This window comes from Meriones unguiculatus, chromosome 2 (genome assembly GCF_030254825.1).
Source record: "Meriones unguiculatus strain TT.TT164.6M chromosome 2, Bangor_MerUng_6.1, whole genome shotgun sequence".
Taxonomy (NCBI): domain Eukaryota; kingdom Metazoa; phylum Chordata; class Mammalia; order Rodentia; family Muridae; genus Meriones; species Meriones unguiculatus.
Genome location: NC_083350.1, coordinates 136,426,581 through 136,444,609, shown reverse-complemented (window position 1 = coordinate 136,444,609; position 18,029 = coordinate 136,426,581). Strand labels below are relative to the sequence as shown.

General features: G+C 45.5%; 1 protein-coding gene across 3 annotated transcripts in view; it reads left to right on the top strand.

Moving 5' to 3' along the window:
- The window catches only part of Fndc3b (fibronectin type III domain containing 3B), a 293,021-nt gene that overhangs the window by 259,567 nt on the left and 15,425 nt on the right, over positions 1-18,029 (top strand). For all 3 annotated transcript variants that reach the window (XM_060378158.1, XM_060378156.1, XM_060378157.1), the window contains exon 23: positions 6,690-6,902. In XM_060378158.1, coding sequence (XP_060234141.1) covers positions 6,690-6,902 — 213 coding nt within the window. The remainder of the gene's footprint in view (positions 1-6,689; positions 6,903-18,029) is intronic.

Here is an 18,029-nt window from a genome sequence, read left to right as displayed (position 1 = left end):
TAGTTAGATAAAAATTTACAAGGAAAGAGAAATGTGCCTTAGTCGCGAAGCTCGGCCCTGAGATGGAACTCCATCGTCTAGAGCCTGCGTGGTAAGTGACGTTGTTGTCATTTTCCCAAGTGCCCTGAGGCCGTAGGAGGTAGAAGCAGATTTGAAACTAAAATGCAAACTCCTTTCTTCCACGTACAGAGACTTTCCTGTTGTACAAACTACGACCCCAGGACCCATGGCTGGTGGTTGGTGGGTCACAGGTAAAACGTGGTGGCCGTTATTATTGAAAGCAATGTCCTGTTAAAAAAATAAAACTGCAGGGTGGGACCCGGAACTCTACTCTACTTAGCCTTCCATGAGAAGCATGTTGAAGCATGAAACCCTCTGACCCAGAGTGTCAGCACACAAGCAGGTTGAGAGGATAAGTGTCTGAGCTGCGCTTTGGGGGACCATGGCTTAGTGGGCCCTGTCGGGGAGTTTTGTCACCCATCATCCCACTCTTGCCTAGCGTGACTTCTCCATCGCATCCTTCATTATCCTCTCCATCAGTCTGCCTCCTGACGGCCTGTGTTTGGTGGCCCTGGGGTAAGGGGGCGGGGGGGGGGGGGGGGAGAAGAGTCCATCCTGAACTGTGAGTGAGGTCACCTAAGATCACAACCTCATTCTGTGTCTGACTCACACTGAGCTGCTCAACAACGAAAAATTAAAATAGCTTTGTTTGTTACGCTCACTTAGGCCCACTTTTGCTAGGTAAAAGAGGGGTGAAAATGACGTTTATTGAGTTCTTACTATGTAATAAGCACCCTGCTCGCTGCTGAAATGAATCATAAGCCACTTGGCCATAACGAGATGTGACCAGTTTGGAGGAAGAGCCAAGTTCGGAGCCGTTAATTAGCCTTAGTTGGTTCCTCACTTACGTCTCTGCCTCCCGTGGAAGTGACTTAGACTCTCCATGCCTCTGTTGCCTCATCTGTGAAATGGGCTGCAACTGCCAGTCACCCGGCAGGGCTGCCTGTGTTAGGTGGGGCTTCAGCTACCTCCATGGTTGGGTTAGACACAGATGCATACAGTAGATTACTGGCTGTTCTTGTGTTTGGAGGGAAAGAAGTGAGCCAGGAATCAGGCACTTACGATGTTGTTATGGTTGGCCTGTCTGCAGGTGGGCCCATGACACTGTGGTCACACAGGAAGGGCTTAGCCTAGGCAGGCCCAGCTCCTATTCAAGAGAGACCTCCCCAGGCAGCTCTGTCTGCGTTCATTTTTCCTCACAGTAGGAACTTTGTGTATTCACTGTGCTGTCCCTTTTCAGAAGGTTCTCTCTAGCCATAGTAGGTGGGAGGGGAGAGCGAGCTTCTCCGGAGGAGCCTACCTGTCCTTTCATCTGGGGTCTGTGCCACCCCAGGCTTCCATGGCCCTGACCTCAGTCACCCCATGCTGTTCACAGCAGCATGAGGTCTGAGTGGCTCACGTTAAGGACAGTCACCTTCTCCCTGAAGGACAATTTGTTTGGAACGTCATTCTTCTTTTAATATAGTTCCTATCGGAAGTTCGACTGTGTGCGCTTAGAGTACGTGGTGGGAGGCTGCGTGACCTTCGGAAGCAAGAACACATTTGGCATCTAGACGGAGGATACTGTAATGGTGGATTTTCAATCCAAACTGAAAGCCATGCTTCTTAATTTGACTTCATCGGTAGTATTAGCATACTGATGAATATTACAGACTTGTGGAAAGTTAAATTTTTTTTTCACAGTAATCTGGCCAAGATACTGTTGGCTCAGGATTACATCACTGTCTTAAGTTGGAAGCAGTATTCTGCTTCCCTGACATTTCAGTTGAATTCCTTTAAATTTCAAAAACTGACATAATGCACATTTTTTAAGATAAATCTGTAGATCCTACGTCAGTTTCAGGATTAACCTGTTACTTCAGCTTAAGATTTTGGATAGAACTTAGTAATTTAATGAAAGAGCTTCTTTTTCTTCTTTAGTCTCTGAAGAGAATTCCTAGTTGTTATCCAGGTTAGTGTGTTCTGTTCACTGTTCTCTCACAGGAGCTTAGAAATTGGAAATTATTTCTGTGTCCCTCAAAACACTGTGGTAGCTACCTTAGTCTTTCCCAGCCTCCTCTGCTCTGCAGCCAGCATCTTCCCTAGAGAATAAGACAGCTTCATTTTATCAGCTCCTCAGCTCGATTTCAACATCAAGGGTCATTAGGACTAATCAATGTTAGCTCAATGCATCGGTGACACAGGAAGTTGTGTTCTCTGAGACATTGCATTTTGTAAAGGTGTAGGACAGTCAGAGCGAGAGTTCTCCAGTCTAGGTTGGTGGTTTCAGGAACAGATGCTGAATAAAGTGAAAATGAACTTGCTGGCTCTTACTGACTTGACTGTGTGGTTTAAATAAAAATTATCCCTTGATTAGATTCATAACCATGTTAGGTCCAAATTTTGACAAGAAAATATGGACTGCCAGCCTGCAGGAAGAGGCTGAGCCAAAAGGACCCAGGGCACACCCACATCTGACATATGCCACATGCAGATCGGAGTGAGTCACTGAGCTCCAGGCCCCTCCATTGTCAGATGGACAAAGGTTCTGGCCTTGTGGTTAGAAATGAGACATGGCATCCTGATATGAAGGCCGTGCCTCTGCTCTTGAAACCACTGTGTCAAGAACTCTGTAGAGCATCATTTTGGAGTTCATCAGCATGCTTTGAATCCCTTTCCCACTGAATGAGACTGAAACCTATTGAAAATTAAAAGCATGCCCCGTTTCATCCATTTGTCAGTTCAGCAAAGGTGGTGCCATCCTCATTTTATCAATGGGAAAATGCTGCTTAAAGGTGTTATACGACTTGTAACGAGCCTTCAAAAGGATGCGCAGGATTTTCAAAGAAGCTGTGTCACCACAGTATTCTTGCCCACATTGGTGGCTGATGCTATGTTATGCAAATGTAACCAGCTAGAGAGCCATCGGCCTAGAGAGTCCAGCTCTCACCAAAATACCATAGAGCAGTGGCTCTGCAATACAGTTCCTCGTGTTGTAGTGACCCCAGCCATACAATTGTTTTCGTTGCTCCTTCGTAACTGTGATTTTGCTGCTACTATGAATCATAATTAAATATCTGATATGCTCTAGAGGCTTTGGGGACATAGTGAACTGAATTAAACTATCTAAAACCTGAATTTCTAAAAAATTGTTAAATGACTCCATCTCTGAGGTTTTGTTTCACTTCGTCTTGTGTTGCTGAGCACAGCAGAGCTTCAGTCCTAAGCAACCCAGTGGCCTCCTTCTTTTGTGTGTTGAGGACTGCTCGCTGGTCTGCATAGAGCACAGACAGGATAAAGGGCCTCCTGGGACACAAGGTGAGCTGGGCTCTGAAGGACTGTGGGCCAGCAGTGGCAGGAAACCTCTGGCCTGGGGCTGTAGAGGTACCGTGTCTTAAATGAAGGGAAGAAATGCTGGCTTAGACACTGCAAAGACCTTCAAATAAACCATGTAGGTGAAGGCGCTGGTTGCGCCATTCACAAAAGAGCTAGATTTAACATCTGGCTTCTCTTTTCCTGAGATATTAAATCTCTCTCCTCTCCTTTCTTCCCCTCCCCTCCCCTCCCCTGCCCTCCCTTCCTCTCCTCTCCCTTCCTCCCTCTCTCCTTCTTCTTCACTTCCTCTTCCTCCTCCCTACCTCTCCTCTCCTCTCCTCTCCTCTTCTCCCTTCTCCTCTCCTCTCCCTTCCTCCCTCTCTGCTTCTTCTCCACTTCCTTTTCCTCCCCCTCCCTACCTCTCCCCAGTGTGTATGTAGATGGATGATAGATGGATAGAGAAAGAAATTGAGAGAGATTGAGAAAGGATGTATAGTATGTGTCCTTCTGAGACTCTACCCTGAAGTATATCTTCCACCTTCCTTTTAAGCTCTCAGGGGCTCACTATATATTCTGGATGCAAGTTCTTTGTCAGATATCCAATATGGAATTTTCTCTCCCAGTCTCTAACTTGCCTTCAACCTCTTAGCATGGAAAACAGCTTAAAAAAAAAAAAACAGCTGTTCCTTTCTTACTCTCTTGTCACACACCTGACATTCATGTCACATATGAAAAATTTTCCTAGTTCTAAGTAATGGAAATGTTCCCTTGTGGGTTTTTTTCCCCTAAAAGTTTTATATTCTACATTTAGATCTTAGGTCAGAGTTTGAGCTAGGTTGTTTTATTTTGTTTTTTGTTTTTATCGGTGTGACATTTAAGTTGGCTTTTTTCCTGTTCCTCTCCAGTTGCTCCCAGAACCATTTGTTGAGAAGACTATCCTTCCTCCATTGAGTTGCCTTCACACCTTTGCCAAAAATCAATTAGCCATATCTGTGTAGGTCTATTTCTGGAGCCTCTACTCTATTCCATTGATCTACAAGTCCGTCTCTTTCCCTCACTGTCTTCATTATTGTAGCCTTATAGGAAGTCCTAAATTTAGGTGGCACTATTCTTCCACACTTACTCTGTTTTTCACATTTGTGTTGGCTAGGCTACTTCCTTCCCATATAACATTTAGAATTAGCTTGTTGTTATCTCCCAAGAGCCCTGCCAGGACTTTTTAATTTATTTTTTTTTTATGTATTTATTTAGTTTTGGAGACAAGGCCTTACATTGTAGCCCAGGCTGTCCTTGAGTGCTGCATCCTCCTGCTTCAGCTTCCCAAATGCTGGGATTGATTTTAATTACATTGTGTCTATAGGTCAGTTCTGGGAGAGCTGACACTATGAATCCCCCTTCTGTGACTGTTCTCTGTATCTTTGTTTGACTAGGTTCTCTGTACTATTTTCATCAGCATCTTGGGGATTTCCTTTTTTTTTTCCTAGCTCTGTATACCTTTTGTTCCCAGCACTGGCTGGTATTCCTAACGAATGCTGCTCAATAGGAGGCTGAGAGCACCAGGTACCCTTGCTGTGGTCTGGCCTTGCTGCTCCTGCTCCCAGTCTTAAAGGGAAAGTATGTCCTCTGTCACTGCTGTCCTGGTAGCTGTTGACCTTCTCGTTACAGTTCCCTTTTCAGATCAAAGAGGCTCTGTCCTCGTAGTTTGCAGAGCGTTTTGATTGCAAGTAGACATTGCATGGTGTTAGATACTTTATTATTTGATATGAGCATCTGCTTTTCTTCTGTAGGCTGTAAGCGGGGTAAGGTTGCTTCAGGCCTGAGGAATGGGGGGGGGGGGTGGAGAAGGGAGATTCACCACCCCATCCAGAGCCATACACACCCTGGGAACTGGCCTTTGTAGCCCCTTCTACATGGAGGCCCACTTTTAAACTTAGGGGAAAACAAAACCTCACTGTTGGTTTGTGAGAAACCCACCTCGACTTCCTTACATCAGCCAGCTTGTTCTCACTTCTCAGAGTCCTGAAGGAGCTGTGTCCTTTTCCTCAAGAGGAATAAGAAGTGTGGAGAGTTATGCTCTGTCCCATGCAGAAGTAGCCTTTCTCTTTTAATAGTTACAGATACTTGAGGTTTAAAGACTTTGGCTCACATGTTGTTTCAGCAGTTTGACGCTTAGGTGGTACTTTCTGTTTAATGATAAGCAATAAAAGCTGCAAGTGAAAAAATACCCAAAAATAACTGAATCATAGAAATATGTAAAAATTATCTCCTCTAAATATTTCACCTTGGGCTCTATTATTCAGTATAATCTGAATTGAAAAACTACATTGTGAATTCAAATCAAGTTTAAATGTTGCAACTCTGAGCTTTTAACGCCCTTCTCAGTCAGCTTACTGATTTTGAGTTCAGATTCCTGTGACCCTGGCAAGGAACAGGAGAGAAGGCACTGAAGGGCTGCAAGGAGCTGTGGACAAGCTAGCAGCCTAGACCTAAGTGGGCTTCACATGGCTGAAGTGGAGACATGAGCTTTAAATGACGGCTCTGTTAATAAAGTGCAATTTTAGAAGATGCTTGTATTATACATTAAAAAAAAAAAGAAAAAAGAAAAGAAAGAGTAGGGAAGTCCTCTGTTCAGAACATTAGAAATGCCCCTAAGATGGGCGGGTCTGGGCAAACCTCAGGAAGTGCAGGGAGTACAGGACCAGCCAAGTGTTGCTCGGTGACTATAGAGAACTATGGATAATCAGCAGGTTGAGAAAGGACGGTAGGGAATGTACCCTCACTGTGTAGGTTACAGCATACAGTCTATTAGATTTCAAGTTCCTGGACCATGGGCTGATACGTCTTTACTGCACACAGTGAGCATCCAGCTGAGAGTTTGGGTCACCTAAGCGACACCTTGCTACTACCAGCAGGTGCTGTCTTGGCTATGGCTAAGGACTTACAGGGTCACTAGTAAGGGGGAGAGGCCAAATGTCCTGTTGAAGGACTGTTGGGAATTTGTTCTTTTTAAAAGTGAATTCTTTATGCGTTGCCTAATTCCAAAGCTGGCTCTCAGTTATTCCTATGGCTAGACCAGAATGACCTTGTCTGTAGCAGTGCTTGAGACACAAACTTGCTTTTTTTCCAGTTAAAGACCTCCGGACTATTTGTTAGTGCGCTGTTTTGCTGTGTTTAGAAACAATGTAACCTCTCCTCTGTGATGCCCAGGGCTTCCTTGTTCCTCCACAGCTTTGCTTTAGGGGCGGGTGGCAAATGCTCCAGCAACTGTTCATTTCCGATGAAGAAATTTCAACTTTTTAAACCTGTATTGTCCTTTCCCCCTCCCCCACCTCTAGGATCAGAATTCAGGCTGTCAATGAAATTGGAGTCGGACCATTTAGTCAGTTCATTAAGGCAAAAACTCGGCCGTTACCACCCTTGCCTCCCAGGCTGGAATGTGCCGCATCGGGTCCTCAGAGCCTGAAGCTAAAATGGGGAGACAGTAACTCCAAGACACATGCTGCTGATGACGTGGTGTACACGCTACAATTGGAAGACAGGAACAAGAGGTGAGGTGGGGTGCATGCTGGCCTGGCACATCACAGCGTTGGTGGTCATCTCATTCTCGCTGCTCCTCTGGAACCCTCTTCCCTGTTCCAAGACAGGGCTCAGCTGACTCTGGCGTTTTACCCAGCACTGTGCCCTCTGTTCTCCTTCTGGAGTTCTTAAGCGTCTGAAAGCACCTGACTTCCCTACATGACGATGGATGCGTGTTTTTCCCATTATAAAGTCAGTTGATGGAGAGAAATTATCAAAAGAGAAAATTGCCAGATTCAAGTCCCCACTGTATGATAACATTACATTAGTCACGAGCGCAGAGGAAAATAGGACCTGGGAGAAATGGTGCCTCTTTAAATATTCAGTAACCATCAGGACAAACATGTTTACCGGCCTGAGATGGCTGTGGGTGATGTACAGATGGGGACTGTACTCTCTCCCTATGGGTGCTGTGATATCAAATTAACCAGATCAAACAAGAGATTTGTTTTTTTTATAAGACTCCATGCCCAGAAGACACTTGGAGATGCAGAAGTCAAATTAATCCAGGCTTTCACGTTGTCTTTACTTATATAACTTTGTTTCCTTAGAAAATGGCCAATCAGATGACAGGACCCAAATGGTATTTAGGAATAATTAGATGCTGAACAGAAGCTAATGGTGACAGAATAGTCTGTTATCAAAGGCTCTGATCAGAATCAGGTCGATGGGAGGGTTATCATAAAACCAAGCCAGTGAGGACCACTAGGTATGTCCAACCTGTTTACACTATAACGTGATGTTGGTACATGAATGTGTTGGGCCACACACATAGCTACCAGGGGACATGGATATGCTGCAGGTCTGATACACCTGGACTAGAGAGAATGTTTCCGGAAACATGAACCCAGTGCTCCTATGGGAAGGGGGGTGCCTCTGCTGTATCCCTGTATCCCTGTATCCCTTGCCATATTCTCTTCTAGTACTTCCCTCCCACACACACATTCTTGCCCCACTGCTCTGTTCTTGGGAGGTTTGACTGGCATTCCTGCAGTGGGGTTCTGTTGGCATTCAGTGGAGACCAAGATCCAGAGAACTACCAGGAAGAAGACACCATAACCATACACTGGGCTCCATGGAAACAGCATCGGGCCAGTGACACCCTGAGAGGCATTGAGTAGATGCTTGGCTGAGGAAAAAACCCTAAACCTTAGGCCAAGGAGACCCTGAGAAACTGGGGGGACAGATACTGTCATGTGCGTCTAATATGCAGGGGTGGCAGGAAGGGCACAGAAAAGCACCTGGTGCTTCCGCCAGCTTCTTAGAGGTTGCAGAGGCGAGAGCATGTCTGCTTAGAAATGTGTGAGGCCATGGTAAAGACAGAGCCATTCGGCGGTCCGGGACACCCACAGTGCCCCTTTTGGCCTTCCTGTCCCATTCTGAATCTCATCACACAGCCTACCTACCCATTGGTAATGTCCCAGAGACACTGGGAGGCATGGGAACAGCACTGTGGAAGGTGACAGCAATTTAAAGAAAAGTGGCCCTTGACCAGAAGGAAGGAGAACCAGGCAAAGAATACGGCTAAAGGAGAACCTGGGGAAGCATAAAAGGTGGTGTGGTCACTTAGACTAATGAGAGCAAGAAACAAGGAAGATGAAACAAGAAGACAGTGGAGATAAAGATGGTGATGGTGATGCTCAAGTTGGTACCAGCGTAGTCTCGATAGTGTCTAAGAGGAAAGAGCTGAAGTCTGGGGCTGCGTAAGGCATGCACAGTGCCTCATTCAGCACAGTAAATGGCTCCAAGGTGTCCTCAGGAGCCACTGGCATTCACCTCCCTGATACAAGAGAGGGTGTGGGAACCGGTGTGGAAATCGAAAGCAGGATCTTTGTACAGTTAGCTCAACCTGGGGATGGCAGTGTCCTCATGTTTATCTGTCTCCGGTGCAGCTTAACAAAGTAATCGCCCTGTCACATGAGTACCACCTGTACTGGGGGAAAAATGTGTTGTTGTTGTTTGTTTGTTTGTTGTTCAGAGTTACAGCTGTTTTTTGACATCTGAGTGGAAGTAAGCACAATATTCATAAAAAAGACATAGGAGAGAGCTCATGAGTACAAAATATTAACTCATGGAAAATTCTAGAACTTAGTGCCATGAGAGTTTGCACAGATTCCTCAGAGGTGATCCCATTTGAACGTGACCTTGACTGCCCAGGAAGACCAGGTGGGAAGAAAATAAAGCAGCCTTGGAACCCTTGCCCGTACTGAAAGGACAGAGGCTGCTTTTGACAGGTTCCTCGGAGATCAAAAACATCTTCTATATGCAAAAGCATTCACCTTGTTGAATATGTTTCTTTGGATCTGTTTCCATTGGACCATTATTCTACCTGGGAGGACGTTCTCAGCCACAAAGGACTAGCAAGAACAAGCATTCTGAACTAACAGAAGTCAGGATACACATGAGAGCCAGTATTAGGGGATCTTCCCATTTTCTCCCAGGGCTTTACTTCTTCTTGGCAATAGAAAGAATCTTTCCTGGGGATATTTTCCATTTCCCCCAAAACATGGAACACAGCAGGGTTGACACTGTACTTTACATGTTCAGAGCCTGGGCCATGAGGGTCCCTGATCCTCCGCAGGTCTGTCTTGTTGAGGCAGCCACCCACGGGTGCCTCATGTGGAAAACTGTCTGTATGTGGTGGTCTCACCATGGTCGAGAGTGGCTCCTTGGGACAGAGCAAAATTTCTAGAAGCATTTGTACAAGTGGCTGTCATGAGATACTTAAATATGACAGCAAGTACTGCAGAAGCTAGAAGTCATACAGGCTTGCTCCTTTGAGAGAAGAGAGGGGCGGGAGAAAGGAGGGAGACCGAGATGCTGAGGCCCTCCTTGATCATCAAATAAATCACTTGCCTAAATAGAACTGGCAATTTAAGAAATCTGACCATTAGGAACAATATTTTTCTTAATTTTATGAGCTGGAGTCCAAATTTATCTTTTCTAAATTAAATTTGTCAGTGCTCTCAGAAAGTTATTAAAGTGATGTGAGTCCTGAGCATAATACATTCTTAGGCTATTTGTGGAATAGTTTTCCTGGGATTTAACAGGATGAGGACAGCCTGACTTTAGTTTGAAAATGACCTTCCTCAGTGTCTGGAAGTACGAGTTCACAAACGGCCCTTTGAATCCAAGCCTTTAACCTTAGCTTTTGACTCATATCAAGGAGAAAACCCTGGATTTGAATATGTCACAGCTCTGGGAGCATAATCTGCCTGCCTTCCTGCCTTCCTGCCTTCCTCCCTCCCCCCTCCCCCCCCTCCCCCTGCCCACCTCTCTCTCTCTTTATTTGTCTTTGAGATAGTTCCATGTATCCCAAGCTGACCTCACCGTATGTATAGCCAAGGATAACCCTAAATTCTGATCCTTCTGCCTCAACCCCTCCTCCCAAGAGCTGAAATTCTAGGTATGTGTGCCACACTTGGCTTTATGCAATACTGAGGAGGTGGAGACAAGAAAATCCCTTGAGCTCACTACCCAGCAAGTCTAGCCTCGTCAGGTCCCAAGGACAGGCCCTGTGGCAAAGAAAGAACATCGTCAGCTGTCCCAAGGACAGTGCCATTGTTGACCTCTGACCTCCACATGCACCTACCCACACACCTGTACCGGTTCACATGCTCTTGCACACGTACATATACGAAACGATTCAGGGACTCAAAAATATATTTTAAGCTTTCTGAAGGAAAATTCTGTGCATTGAGTGCAAGCAAAGTGCCAGGCACTAGGAACTTTATTTACAGTTAGTTCTTTGAATGAAAAGTGAAATGTATCCTTCCCCCACCCACCCACCCTACCCCGTACTCCCTTTCTTCTTCCCCATCTGGGCTCCTTTCCGGTAAACAGAAGGAATCCTGCAGGTCAGCTTGGCCTGAAGCCTTGCCATCAAGAATGTGTGCAGCTCACCAGACTTACTATGTTGAGTGTCCTCTTAGTCAGGATATTCACTTCCTGCGTATTCACGCTTTGGGTGTTCGCTTTGGGTGTGGAAGATTCCCAGTCCATATTCCTGAAACAGCCTTACAGCTGTGCTTCCTCCCTGGAGGAATTACGTTTATACCTAGTGTTTAGGTATGATTATTCATCAAGCAAATTTGTGTCTTGAATTACTACTGTGTGCTAGGCCTCATGAGGTATGTGGCGTATCTGGAAGAGCCGATCGTGCTGAGAAAATGAATTAGCATTAAACAGTGGGCAGACAGTACGAGAGATTTTAATTTCAACAGAAAAGCAAAAATTGAATTAGTTTGGCCTTGCGGTGATTAGGTCTATTATTCTTAACAGATCCAGCAGAGAAGATCTGAACAGTTCGGGTTCCCAAGTTATGCAAGAAAAATACACACCCTGAGTAAACATTCCCATAAAGCCGAGCTAACCTAATACACGCACTAGAGTCACAGGAGCTCGTAGGCACCAGGTCCTAGTGCTGTGCTGACAATTCAGAGAGATGCATTTGTCTGCGTTTCTGAAATGAAATGTTGCCCGTTGTAATAGGATTGGCGTTGACACTGAGCCTGCCCCTCGTCAGGCCGTGTTCTTGGTAATTGTGCACAGCACTGAGGCAGGGGATGGAGAGTTCCAGGAATGTATTTATGGTTAATCTGTTGCTCAGGGTTTTGATCAGACAGCCAGTGTTTTCCAGCATGAGGCTCCAGAGAGATTGGGTCAGGGGAGAGCTAGCTAAGGGAAAGAATGATCAGTGCTTTGTCCCCCTTGTCGCCCTTTGTAGCTGTCACACTTTCCCCGTCCAGCAGCTGCGGGCTGTGGAGCTGTATGACTCTTCTGCTTCTGATGCTATGAGCTGTTGATGCTTACTCCTCTCTCTTTCTCTCTCTCTCTCTCTCTCTCACACACACACACACACAACACAGAAAGTCCAAAAGAATACACAGTCATGAACTAAGGAAAGGGGCTAGAATGCATGAATGAACTGTCTCAGTTTTCTCTGTCACAGAGCAAAATCCCACTTCCATCCTCAAAATGAGTTGCTAATTTAAATGATGGGCTGTGGGGTTCAAAACTCAACCCATGTTCCCAACGCTCCTTTCCTTCACATCTCTGGTGTACATGATCTTCCTTGCTAGGTCAGCACCTCAGGTGGACTTCTTCAATACCCAGAAGGCAGCTGCAGTTCTCAATACCCTTGTCAGGTCTCTGTCTTAATCCTCGACCTGCTTTTGACTTCTCAGATGACCAGGGATATATGCCTGGACTGCTTTTTGCCTGAGTTTCCCAGGCTGCAAAGTACATATAATGATGCCTGGGCCTATAGTCCCCAATTAATAGAGAAAATGTGTTTTAGAGACATTTTAGTGTCTTAGAACACAATCATAAAGAGTCATCATAAAAAATTAAAAATTATTGATAGCTTGCTCAACTTCAGGTCTGAATCTCTTGGAACAATCAGGGCTGAGCGTGGTAAATGAAAGACTTGAGATCTGATTGGACCTGGAGTAGAATCCGATAATGGGTTTTACCTCTGATGTACTTTATAAATAAATAGAATAAAAATCAGTAGCATTTCCCCACACTGAGGCAAGGCCACTGCAGTAGATGTGGGCAAACATCTGGAAAACTCTGGGACTCATATCCTTAGAAGTGAGATTCATTCCAGGTATCTGAAACCCACATAGAAAACTGGGAAGTTTGAGGCCTCTCAGAAAGAACCTTAAAAATGAGGAGGGAGCACCTTCTATGAACGCAAATGAATTTCTCTTTGAGTTTAGGCAATAAGATATAAGCATGGGACTTCTGTTTCTTCCTTTCCTTGTAAAAAAGTTAGCATCAGGCCTGAAAGATGCCTCAGCAGTTGGAAGTACTGGAGTTTGATTTCTAGCACCCATATGGCAGGTCACAACCATCTACAGATCTACTTCTAGGGGATCTGGTGCCCTCTTCTGGACTCTGGACACGAAGCAAGTATGTCGTATACATTCATTCATATAATAGGCAAACCTAAAATAAATAAATCTGAAAAAAAAATAAATTGAGAACATTATTAAGTACAATGAAATGTTAATGCTTGTGATGGGGAAGCATAAAAAATCCAACTCATTAACCAAAACAATGTTATAGCCTAATTAATTCACAAGTCAAAAGACAGTAGACAACCAGGAACAGGAGGTAGGAAGTTAATTAACCCTTTTCCCATTAGTTCTCTTGGAAATAGTGTCTGCCACTTTCATATAAACAGGTACCTTCACTAACATCCGAATCAGTCTAGGAAATGGACTCCCTGACTATGTTGTCCCAACATGGTGCCATCTGTGTCCATCTGCTTCCTCGTAGAGATGGTAGGACTCTGTGTTCCTGGCACAGTGGGGGCATTTCCTGTCCATGTTTTTAATACCTTCTATTTCCAAATACCACATGAGTGTTATAGGAAGCATAGAACACACACACACACATACACACACACACACACACACACATACACACCCTCCTTCCATAAAGGCCCAGGAAAAAGAGGGCAAAAGATGATGATATAATGTTAATAAATATAGCCATACTGGATCTGTGACCAGCTGTTAATGTATGATATTGTGAAATGTGTTTTGAAGGGTACCACTGGAAGCCTTTTGTGAACTACAGGCCATGTTAGGCCAACAGGTTAGTCATGTTGGGTAGTTAATATCCATGAACTGTTGTCCGCTTAAAGATTACGGGAGCAGCAAGGCAGTAAAAACAAAAACATATAACATTAAGCCTTGATTTCCACAAAGAATTTAAGATCTGAGTTATTCAGAGAGTTTCTCTCAAAAGAAAACTGTTTTAAGAAAATATTTAAAACTAAATTATTTCCACATCATTGTCTTTTGCCCACCACTGATTTGAAGTAAAAGAACAGATTAATATGTAATATGGCTGAATTTATTCCATCAGTTGCACTTGAGGCAAACACATCACCTTTCACAATGAATATGGAAGCCTAAAATACTGAGATGAGGAGGGTAGCTCTCACTGGGCTTTCCTGAGACTGTCTGGAGTCTGTTGGTTTGTTTTCACAGCATGTTTAATATCACAGAGTTTTCTTGATTCCTTCACTTAGATTCATAAGACCTCCTGTCAGGTGAGGACAGTTGTTAGGATTGTCTGGAAGTTGGACTTCTCGACTGACTTGTTCAGCTCCATGGTGAAGGTCCCCAGCTCTGCACTCAGGCTGAGGTTTCCACATATCTCCTGCTCCTGGAACTGCCACCTCCCACCCTGAGTCCCTGAAGGTCCATGACCAACAAACAGAATAAGCAAAAATATCTCATATTCACGGAAATGGAGAGCTTTCTCTGAGTAGTTTTGCGGCCTTTGTTTTTAGAGCTGTTTTAGGTTCCCTGCAAAATTGGGAAGGTACAGAAATCTCTAAGTCTTCCCTCCCCACATCCACAGCCTCTCCCATGCTCAGCCCACCAGAATGGCTGCAGTTGGCAGGCTACAACAAAGAAGTCTAGCCTGCCTTTGGGTTCCCTCTCACTGATGTTCTTGTGTGTCACTGGGTTTGGGTAATAAGTGAGGACACATATCCACCAGTATACTATGACAGAGGGGTGTCATTGCCGTAAGCCCAGAGAGATGAACCGTCTCTAAGTCACTGGAACACTGGCGACCAAGCCCCACACGTACGTGTTACTGTCTAGCTGTTGCATGTCAGGAAGGACACTCAGGATTGGAGTGAGACATTTACCTGAGACCCCACATATATCAGGCACCGGCATTCCATATCACCGTTCAAGTTCAATGCTACCATAGTGTTACCGTGTCCCTGCCCACATTCTCTGGTGCATCTAAGCACGAGGAGGGTTACAGCACCTCTGAAGAAGCCCCGGGTCACGTCTGAGGCCAGCACAGTGTCCTGGCCAGGGATTTCCTCTCTTCCCACATAGCCAGCTCTCCACCCAGAGAAAGGAATGTCATTCTGTCGCTGCCCTCGGTGACAAGGTGGTCCCTTGGGAGGTAAAGTGGAGCCATTTCTAAATCTCTTTAGCTGGGTGGTTAAGGCTCCAGGTTTGGTCCCGGCACTAGAGGAAATGACACAAAACAAGAGAACTGATTGTCCTCTTAGCCATTCTAGCTATAGCAGTGCACTCTGGGTCAGTGAGATGCCCTGCTCCAAAGAGGAAGGTTGAAAGCAACAGAGGGCACCAAAAATCGACATCTGGCACACGTGCATACACAATTACAACTAACATGGATGAAGTGATCACTGCCTAGTGAAGTTAGTTTTCACACTTCCATAACCCACTTAAACCTCACAGAAGCTCTGTAAGTTCCATCCTCCCCTCGTGCAGGTGAGGTGCTGGGGCACAGGGAAGCTAAACAGCTCGCTAGTGTTTCACAGTCCCTGGGACCAGTTCTGTCTCAGCCTGTTCTGACGGGGTCCTCTCAAGCGCCTAGATCCTAGTAGCCTAAAGAAACAAAGCCATGGGACCCCTTTGCAATTTTCAAATTAAAACCCTTAAACAAGTATCAAATTGGCTATTATCATAGGAATATCATATTTTCAGATAACTGAAATGAGAGGCAGGACTTGATTCATTTTCTGGCTTCTCTGCTGACTTGGGTGTGGACTAGAACTCATTTGTTTAGTGATTTTCTTTTTTGAAAATAGTAGTATGTGAAATCAAATGTGAACAAATACGACTTAGCAAGTCTTCCTCGTAGCTTACATCATACTCTCCGTGCAGTTTTTCAGTCCTTACCTCTTTGTCCTCTGAGAGTAAGAAAGGCCTAGAGGAGCCTGGAGTGTGGAGGGAGGGAAGTGTAGGCTTTCAGAATGCACAGGCATGCTGGGTGTGTCTGTGACATCACCTCCCCTAGTGAGGTTAAGGAGAAAGTCCTCCGAAAGCATGGGCTGTGTCATCTTGCTTCATTAATCGGGCCTCCTGATCTGTGCGTCTCCTTTATGACTCACACCCCCAGAGGACAGGGCACATCTGCTTCTTTAGTCGACCCTTGTGTGTGACACTGAGGCTATTACTGTTCGGCTGTTTCACCCCAAACCCTTGGAATTCCTATTTTCCCTCCTGGGCCATCCCCATTTCCCTCAGGGGCAGGCCTGGGCTGTGTCCGCCATCTTGCCTCCCCTCACCAGCTGCTCTGTGACTGGTTAAATGCATGACATAGGAACTAGCTGCTCTCTAGTCCAGCCATTTCCACATATGTTTTAAAGCTAAGGAGGAGGATCCTCCCTCCCTCACCCTTTGTGTAGGGATGAAAATCAGGCAGAGCGGTGATGGCTTTCACGGAAACAAGCCAGCTGAGATGTATTGGTGCCCATTGTAGGCAGTGTGCTAAGCAAGGCTGGCCAGAAGCATGTTGGCTTTGGAGCTCTGAAGAAGGAAGAACTAGCTGCTTTCCTGGCATCCTCGGCCTCTTCCCCTGGGAGTTGTAGCTTGCCAGGACCCAGCTTGCCCTCCCAGCAGGGCTAGTGTCCCAAGCTGGCCTCATGTGGCTCCCTGATTCTGCCATCACTGCAAGCAAGATACTTCAGCATTGTGCCTGTGGCACTTCAGGCTAAGGGCTTCAAAACCTTTCCACTCTTACTACACTAATTCGGCCCTTCTCACAGATGGGAGGAACACTGTCTCAGAACCTAAGTAAATAGGTGCATTAGTGACACATTTGTCAATTTGTCATCACTGTTAACCATTCTGCCCTGCTTTTTTTTATAAGTTGGAGTACCAGTTAAGTACATTGGTACATGAGCAATGCAAGGGAACGAAGGGGACCAAATAATCTAGAAACAGTACGTTTTGATGCATTTGAGACTTGTATGCATGTTGCTTGCTCAGTTTGGACCGTAGTATGAGCTCAGATCTCCGAATTTGCTTCAGTGAATTTCTTAGTGGCCTTGAGTGCTTCTGCCTAGGTATATAATTGAACATTGGCACAAATATACATCAAACCTATTGTCTAAGGGAAGCGGTGTCCTTGGAGTATGGAGGGCTCGAGACAGCTCTCCAGACTATTAAAAACTGAGTTCGCTGGCCACCATAATGGAGATTTAACAGTGTCAGTCCTTAAGCCGTGACTTCCATTTGTGATACAATTAAGGGCAATTACCCCGGCTGGTGAGTTTAGCCCAGGTGAGCTGAGTTAATAAGTAGCCACTTGCCTCTGCATTAGCTGGGTGTCTTCATTAAGGCAGTAATGTGTCGAGCATGCTAAGCAGGTTGCCATGGTTATCCGTGGGTTCCAACCCGGGCTCTGGCTTTCCTTGAAATTAACGATGCTCAGCCTTCAGGAAAAGGCACTTCCTCCTAAAGCAAAACATTCAGAACATTAAGTGAACCTGCCGGGACTTAGGAACTCAATTACAGAGGCTGATGAGTGCCTGGATGTTGTGCAGTGATACTGACTGGTGGGTGGGTTTTTTTCCCCCCTTTCTCTTCAAGTTGTTCAGTCTGTCCGTATCTCACTGCCCATGGATCCACCCAGTCTCCCCTCCAGGACTGTTCCACACAGAGAAGTTGCTGCTGCCCTCCAGAGCTCCCTACCCTCACACAGGGCCAACACTCCCTCGGGGTGAGCCTCATTCAACTCCAGGTCCCCAGAGCTGAGCACACACCAGATGTTCAAGAATGATTGCTTAAAGGAATGCAAGAATGCCCCTTCTCCCTGAGCCAAACCAACAGCAGTCAGACATTTTGAATAATGATTCTGCCACCCCCAGTAGCGGTACCCTCAGATGCTGAGGGAACCCTGGGCATGAGTAACCAGCCATGACATGGCCGATGTGCAAGACCATGTGTGTGGCTGAAGTGTCCCTAGGCCAGTGACGTTTAAATACCAAAGAAGTTCTGGGAAATAACATTGTTTGTGAAATAATGTCCAGTAAGTGATAAAAGTATATTTGTAGCTCCAGGTACTCCAGTTTCACTGGGGTGACAAAGTTAAGTTTATGAAATAAGCTGAGAAAAATACCTAAAGTACAAGGCATTGTTCTTTAATTCATGCTTTATGTACTTATGTTTCATAAGACTATTGAGGGTCAGCATGACGGCCCCCGTGGCTAGAGCCTCTGTGCGTGGAGGGAGAGCAGACAGAACCAACACGACAGACCTGCCCTTTGGTTTCTGCGCACGCCCCCATTCACATGAGGCATGTAC